At 36.0% G+C, this 8,204-nt stretch overlaps 1 protein-coding gene across 1 annotated transcript; it reads left to right on the plus strand.

Annotated features, from left to right (window-relative positions):
- Positions 1-1,051: 1,051 nt before the first annotated feature.
- Positions 1,052-7,780, plus strand: C7H9orf57 (chromosome 7 C9orf57 homolog). The gene is made up of 3 exons (XM_067742418.1): positions 1,052-1,142; positions 4,849-5,004; positions 7,656-7,780. Exons 1-3 carry the CDS (start codon positions 1,052-1,054, stop codon positions 7,778-7,780), a joined length of 372 nt encoding a protein of 123 aa, XP_067598519.1.
- The last annotated feature ends 424 nt before the right edge of the window (positions 7,781-8,204 follow it).

Consider the following 8,204-nt stretch of genomic DNA (forward strand, 5'->3'; position numbering starts at 1 on the left):
GACGCAAGAGGGAGGAGAGATGGGGATATATGTATAGCTGATTCACTTTGTTATAAAGCAGAAACTAACACATGATTGTAAAGAAATTATACTCCAGTAAAGATGTTAAAAAAAAATCAAATTGCTTTCTGAATGCACCAAGTTCTATTATAAAGATTACATGGCATTTTTAAAAATATTAAGATCAAGTACTTTATATAATGAACCGATAGAATGCCCACATGGCTATGAGTATGTGAACTAATTAATCTGTAGCATAGTGAACACAGAAATCTTTAGCCATATTTACAGTTAATTAGTTTAACAACTGCCTTAGTCTTATTATGTTAATTTCATAAATAAAGCAATTAAGTTCCATATAGATCAGAGTGTTCTGGTGACAATTTTTCCTGTTTACTTGGGCAAATTTTACTGTTTAAACTGTTTGGAATCTAGAGGATCAGAGACTTGGTTTCAGTTATAACGAACTTTATTACATCAGAAATTTTACTTGTTATCTTTTAAAGAAGTTCAGACCTAGAAAATTCCCACAATACATTTATGAAGAAGGCAGGTAAGTTATGAATAACTGAAATGTCATAGTTTAGCCAATCTGACAATTTCTTTCTCTTCATTTTAATAAGTGTTAACTATTGTTAACTATGATATAAATACTTTCCTTACAAATATGATCATTTGCAATGAAAGCAGTAGTTTATGAGGAAGCATAAATAAAAATTTTTTGGCTAATAGTTAAAAGTATTTTTAACACGATATTATTCTAGAAACGTTATCTATATTATTTCCTATTTTTCAATTCAGGGAAATTATTAAGGGAGGGAATGGTATTTGATAATAAGAAGACAGCTAAACTTAAAATGTTCTGGAACTAAGAAAAGTTTTATCGTGAATTTTTGACATAGACAGGTACATTGTTTTTCCTCCTTCACAAAATGAATTTCTTTATAGTTTCTTAATGAAAGAAATAAACTTATTTAGTGATTTCCCTTTTTATAACAGCTAACAAATGTACAACTTCATTACTTCCCTAGGAAAGATTTAATGGTGGTACATGTCTTTCCATCCATCTTTTTTGGCTAGAAATCTTAGAATGAGAAGGATTGTCTTCGGTGGTGCTTTTATCTTATTCTGCCTCTTAGGTGGTAAGTCATTAAGAAAACATAAATCAAAAAAGAGGAAAAATTACTCAAGAAATTGCAGAATTACAATATAAGTGGAGGGTGGCCTTAAATAAAGTACCAAAGGTCCTTAAAACAAAGCCTGAGTAAACCCTTAAATAACAATGAGCTAACGTTTATTCAGCATTTACTATATGCCAGGTACTGGTCTAAATATTTTATTTGTATTAATGCACTGAATCCACATGACAATCCTATGAGTTAAATGCTTTTATTTCCCATTTTATACATGAGTAAACTGAGCTGGTAGATGGTGGCCCACATGTTGCTATTATTATCATTAAGCTGGAACTAATCAATCTAGGCAGGAAGCCCTTATAAATATGACCCAAAAAATAAATTAGACCAAATAAGCATAGACAAGGCTCTCCCAGCACTTTTTCTATGTGCTCATCACCACCAACTATAATATTCCTTCATTTATAAAAGAACCACATAACAGAGAGCTTTCAATCCCTTTTACAGAATTCCTAAGGCCCTTCAAATTAGGTAGATGTTCATGAAGGTAATATCTCCAAACAGGCATGTTTAAGCACATGGGAATTCTCCTTCCCAATGAAATGGTAATATGGTTAATGAAGATGGCTGCTCTATGCTGAACCCAGGGGTTAACAGGGCAGGGTTTCTTAGAGTCAGAAGATTTAATGTACATATGAGTCACCTGGGGATCTTGTTAAAATGTACAATCTGATTCAGCAGGTCAGGTGTAGGGCCTGAGAGTCTGCATTTCCAACAAGCTTCAAGTGATGCCAATGCTGTTGGTCTGGAGACCACATGTCAGTAGGAAAAATCCAAAAGATATCCCAGAGGTAAATAAAATTATAATACTGAGACTTAGAGACTTTTGGTACCTAATACTGGGATCACCATCTCAACTGCCTCAAGTGTTTGGTCAGATAATATAAATGGGGCGGGGGGGGGGGGGGGGGCGGATCACCCAGTAACAAAACCAGAGGAGGGCAGCCAGTACCCAGCTGACATGGAGAAAGGAGAGCCGAACAATGCCAAATCTGATTCTTCAGGAGAAGCCAGATATTCAGGTTTGCAGGAAAACTCTCCCAACTTTTAAATGTTAACATTGTGAAAGCAGTATGCAAGTTAAACCGACCAGGTCTAGCCCCTGGACCACTTGTTTGTAGTCTCTGCTTCCCACACTACCCTCAATACTACATACAATGCGCAATAGAGTTTTCATTACCCCTTGCAGAAAGGGCAGGAGCAAACTCAAACTGCTTGGGTCTCTGCTGCATTTTAAGTCTTTACACTTCTCTTCTGTAAAGAATGTGGAAGGGAACATAGGAATAGATGAAAAATTTCAAGAGAACATCTTCCCTGTCTTGGATATCATGAAAAAAATGACTCAGGCAGGAGATTGCATTAATTTTGTTGAATACACAGGGAAGATGTGAGGGTAAAAGAAGAAAATTCATCATAAAGAGAAATTTTGAAGTAAGGAGTGTCCATGAAGTAAGGGATGGTCATTTTAAAAAGATCACCATCATCATGATTTATAATGTTTAAATAATTACATATATATTTATAATATGCATTTGAGTAATTAAATACAGTCTGTTAGATTTTCCCCACAATAAGATCATGAAGTAGAATAGGATACTTCAGAATTAATCATGTGAGGAGACTATTAATTTAACATAAAACCTGAAACTTTAAATTTCGTTGTCAAATTGGAATGTACCATATGTTAGTTATATTAATAAAACCAACAATAAATTTTCAGACAAAAAGACTGGAAGAAAGGAAATGGATCTGTGAACGTATTTATAAGTGTTCATGCAATGGGACATATACAGTCAGCAGAAAGACCTAAAAGTTAAGGCATCGCTTTCAGCTGTAGTAAAGAATGTCAGGGCCAAGATTTTAGGGAGAAGGCTGTGGATATTGGGTGTGGAATCAGAAGGAAGAAGGACCATCTGAGAGGGAAAGAAAGAAACTAGAGCAGATCTCATCCAGGAACACAGTCCAGGGGCCTTAAGCATGGCAGAGAAAGATCTGGCATCATATAAGCTCTCCACTTGGGGTGGGGGGGGCACTGGCACCAAGGTCTGAGCTATGTAGTAGATCACTAAGGACAAGTTATGAATTGAGAAATCACGAGTCCAGGAGGAAAACTCCCTTAGGCATGACTTGAAGAAGCAAGCAGCCCTAGTATTCTGGGCAGGAGACTGACCCTGAATCTTGGAAGAGTCAAAATCTCCAGCAACAAGAAGGTGACATCAGAGGGTTTGGGATACACAGAGGTAGGCAACTTCAGTGACATGGTGTGCTTGCTAAAAGCAAGGGGTTTGGATTTCAACAGACCTCTTTCAACTCCTGTCTCCACCACTGGAGTGAGCTACTTAAAATCTTAAGGCCTCAGTTTTCTTTTACGTGAAATGTGGGCAACTATGATACCTGCCTGAAAGATTTATTGTGGGAAATGTAGATTGTTTAGCAGAATCCTTGGCATAAGCTTAGTTCTTTAAAATATATTTGCCGGTTGATCATTGATTATGGATTGAAATTCTGTCATGCTCAATGAGAAAACCAATGTGATATTTCCAAAATATCTTTAGATGAGTTTGAAGCTGGGGAGAATAGTCAACAGAGGTTAATTAGCCTCATCAGCCAGACTATTTTCTATTAAAAGTGATCTCTTCTAATCCCCAATATGTCGGAGATATAAAATACATTGCACAAAATGTTTAGTAAACTCTTCTTTAGAGTTAACTAGTGAATAGGAGTGGAACAGCAATGGTTTTCATATATTAGAAGATTGGAACTATGAACTTTAAGACAAATTGCAGCTCAATTTCAGAAGAATTCTTTAACAGTCTGCACTGGTTTAATCATGATGAGCTCTCCATCACTAGCCAAGGCCGCCTACAGGGGTTATTATAAAGGAGATTCCTGAATTCAACAGAACCAGTGGTTCTCAAAAACTGGTCCAGACATCTACATTCAGATCACACGCCCTCCACTGTTTCTGGATATCTAAAGTACGGATTCCTGGGCCCCACCTCTTATTGATTCTAACTCAGGTTCTGTGGAGGCTGTGGAAATCTGTGTTCATTTTAACTGCTTAAGTGAATCTGATGCATAGTCAGATTTGGAAAGTGATCTTCCAGTTAATGTCTTCCAATCTTATCTACGTTGACCAAGGTCAAAAATCTCTGGGCTATTTCTACATAACCAAAATAAATAACACTTTTAAGCCACTGAGTTTGCGTATTGAAGATTACCAATACGTAAATATTAATCAAAAAACCATAAATACAGAGAACCTACTATATATAATGTTCTTCCTTAGACATGGAAATGAAGACCTAACAGTGGATATATGGCTGAAATTAAATATTCTGGCTAAATAACTTTGGTTTGATTTAATTAGGCTCTGAGAAACTGAATACATTTTAACCAACTAACTTGTTTAGCCCACCTGGCTTCATTTTTTTATTAGTATCAGTTCAGAGTGCTTCCAGTTCTTTAATGTAGCATATGTTATGAAATTTCCCCTATTAAATTCTCCAAATAAAAATATTTTAAATTTATGTGACTTTTTAGAATCAATTTATAAAATATTGCATACTTTTTAAAGTTGAAAATCATTGCTTTATTTTTGGATTTCTCTTTTCTCTCTGTCTTTTTTTCTGGCTCTGGTGTCCATCTCTAGTTTTCCCTTATTTTTTCTGTCCCGTATTTGGAGGTGTTGGAGGTGTGATTTGTAGATCATGCAACCTCTCAATCCCCTTCCATGGATGTCTTTTGGACTTTGGAACCTGCAGAACAAAACCTGGACAGTATTGTATAAAAGAGGTCCATATTAAAGGTAAGTCATAACACTTTAAAAACATTTAACTAAAATAAGCACAGGAAAACTCCTTATGTAAGAGCAAACATTCACTGAGCATTTACTACATGCTATACTAAGGGCTTTACCTAGATTACATCACACCAATAAATCAATGATATGAGCTGGATCTTGTCGCTATTCCCAAAGATAAGAAATCTGAGGCATAGAAAGATTAAGAAATTTGCATGATGTTACACAGTTAAGGAGTGTTGTAGTCTAATTCAAATGTGAGTACTTCAGAGCACACATTTCTAAAGAAATCTATATACTGCCTCATTCACACCATTCACATCCTCACAAAAAATTAATACATAATTTCCCTCGAAGTGCAGGGCTCTGTGTAATCACACAGGTTTAATGCCCAGGAAGCTGGCCTTGTCCACATGGATTAAAGAGAGAAACATAAAAATCCAAATGAAGAAAACATTAGAAGAAAATATTGAAGAACATATTTTAAGCTTGAAAGAGAGGAGGCCTCCTTAACATCCAAAAGACAAAAATCATAAAGGAAATGATAAATTTGAATATATCAGTATTTTAAAATTTATGAAATGAATGATAACCCCAAAACTATAAAAGATAAGGAAAAAACTGGGCAAAAATAATTGGGAAATAACAAGAAAATATTAATATCTACCCAGAATAAAGAACTTCTAAAAAACTCATTTTTTAAAAGGCCAACAACCAAAAACAAACAAACACACTTGTTAAAGACATAGAAAGGCAATTTTCAGAAGAGGAGATATAAATGACTTAACCTAAAAACATAAAAAGCAGCTCAACCCATCAGTAAATATCAAAGAAATGCAAACTACAGAAATAATATTTTTAACCCATCAGATTGCTAAAAATTATGAGTTTTATAATATCAAGGGTTGTGACAATATGGGAAAATGGGAACTCTCATACATTTTCTAATGACAGTTTAGATTGGTTTGACTTTTTTAAAGACAATTTGTGAATTTCAGTTAAAATTTTAAATGAGCACAGTTGTCTACAAAGCAATTTATTTCCTGGCATCTACTTCAGAGAAATACTTACATGTAACACAAAAAGGCATGTATCAAGGTTATCACTGCAGCATTATGTTTAATAGTAAAGTAATGGAAATGATCTAAATGTTTGTCTATAGGTGTTAAACTATGATATATTCAGACCATGGATTGCTATGTAATACTTAGAATGAACCAGATCCTTTTGTTAACATGAAAAAAATCTTTAAAACGTTGTTGAGCAGAAAAAAAGTCAGTTGCAAAACAGTACGTATAGTATGCCACTTATGTATAAAAATCCACAAAGCAAAACTCTAAATTTCTCTATGGAAATGGAAGCAGAGAAAAAAAATTAGAGGAAATCAAAGTCAGTTGGGAGAGAGGAAGAAAATTTGGGGTCATGTCTGCTGGGGTTTTGGTTTTAAGAGGGTTACTTGAGCTTTGTTCAACCTATGTCCGCTCTCTGAGCCCCAAGTTCCCTCTGACTCTCACCCATACCAGTCAAGAACCCTTTCCTTATTGAAGAGGCAAGGGGCCAAGCCCCCCTGGAGCCATGAAATGTTAGCTCTCAGTGATTTCTCTTCCTGAAGGTGGACAGATAGCCATCTAGTCAACTTACCATAAAAACTCTGCACATAAGAAAGAGCTTGGAAGCTTATACAGCAAAATCTTGACAATAGCTCTTGGTTGGCTCAAGGACCTGGAACAACTACAATGTTGTGGGAAGAGCAGTTTCCTAACATGACAAGTCTGCCACTGCATGCTGATGCAAAATAAATACCACTGGAACTTAGGCCTGATGGTTTTACCAATAGTTTGTCAACACTATTGACATTTTGGCAGGATAATTCTTTGTTATACAGGGATATTTTGTGTATTGTAGGATATTTAGCACACTGCTGGCCTATACCCACTACATCCCAGTAATATCTTCCAAGTTGCAGCAACAAAAATGTTTATGGGCATTATCTAATGTCCTGGGGTTGGGGAGCAAAATCGCCCACAGTTGAAAGGCTACTGTTTTCTCAAGTTTCCAACTATGTTTTGCTGCCTTTAGAGAATTGCTCATTTGTGTTCTCCCCCATACAATTGAAACTGGGAATGCTAAGATTACAGGACATTGTTGTCACTTATTTTGCACTTTTGCGTATTGTCCACATTTTCCACAGTGAACATGCATTACTACTTGTAATTGGGGGAAAATTAAATGAGATCTACAACACACCTCCATTCCTAAAAAGCACTTACACATCTAAATGACCCTTCTGTGGATTCAGCCCTTTGAATACCTCATGACCTGGTAAAACTGGGGGATGATTATTAGGGAGTTTCTAAAAAGCTAACATTTCAAAAATTTCTACACAGAAACTGGCAATTGCATAGCTTTATGAACTGAGTTTGAAAGCTATTTTGCTTTACAATTTCAAAGCTTTTGTATTGCAATGCACACAACTAGAATAACTTTAGGTGGGAGTTCTTAAAAGGCAAGATGATTGTATCCTGGTAGACCTAGAGTTTTTGCTTTGTTTTCCTTTGTCTTTGTTTTTTTAACCTGTTAGTTATCTGAAGCAACTGAGGCCGGGTAGGTTGTACCTGCCAAGGGATTCATCTACCATGACCTCTTGTTTCCCCCAGATGGAATTCAATGGTATTCAGTTCAAGGCTGCACAGAGAGCCAAGATGAGTGCTTCAAGAGAATCGTGACAACTTATGAAATTCACTCTACTCACTGCTGCCATCGTCCTTTGTGCAATTTCTGATCCAGGGGCCCATATCCAAATTGCTTGACTGATCAGTCAATCTCAGAGCCTGAACTCATCATCCCAAGACAGCAGCTACCATCAGTCAGCTTTCTGCAAAAGTCTCAGACCTGCAGGTTGTAGGAGTTATTGTCTGAAACCAGTTTGGGCTTTCAAGATGCCCAGTTTCTCAGCCACCAGTCCTAACTCATCTCAGAAACATCCTTTCCAGCACAATCTTTCTCTTCTCTTTTTTATTTCCCCTTTCAATGATTTCAAAGCTACAAAGAAGTAAAAACGTGAGTGACTCTCTGAGTCAAATTATACATATCATCTCTAGTTCACTAATTTTCCTAAATATTTCCATATTGCAAAATACAGTTTCAAATTAATTGTATCACAAGATACCAAGTGACCTGAAAGGGTTCATTTGGTTTCCAAAGCA

The sequence above is a fragment of the Pseudorca crassidens genome, chromosome 7 (assembly GCF_039906515.1).
Source record: "Pseudorca crassidens isolate mPseCra1 chromosome 7, mPseCra1.hap1, whole genome shotgun sequence".
Taxonomy (NCBI): Eukaryota; Metazoa; Chordata; class Mammalia; order Artiodactyla; family Delphinidae; genus Pseudorca; species Pseudorca crassidens.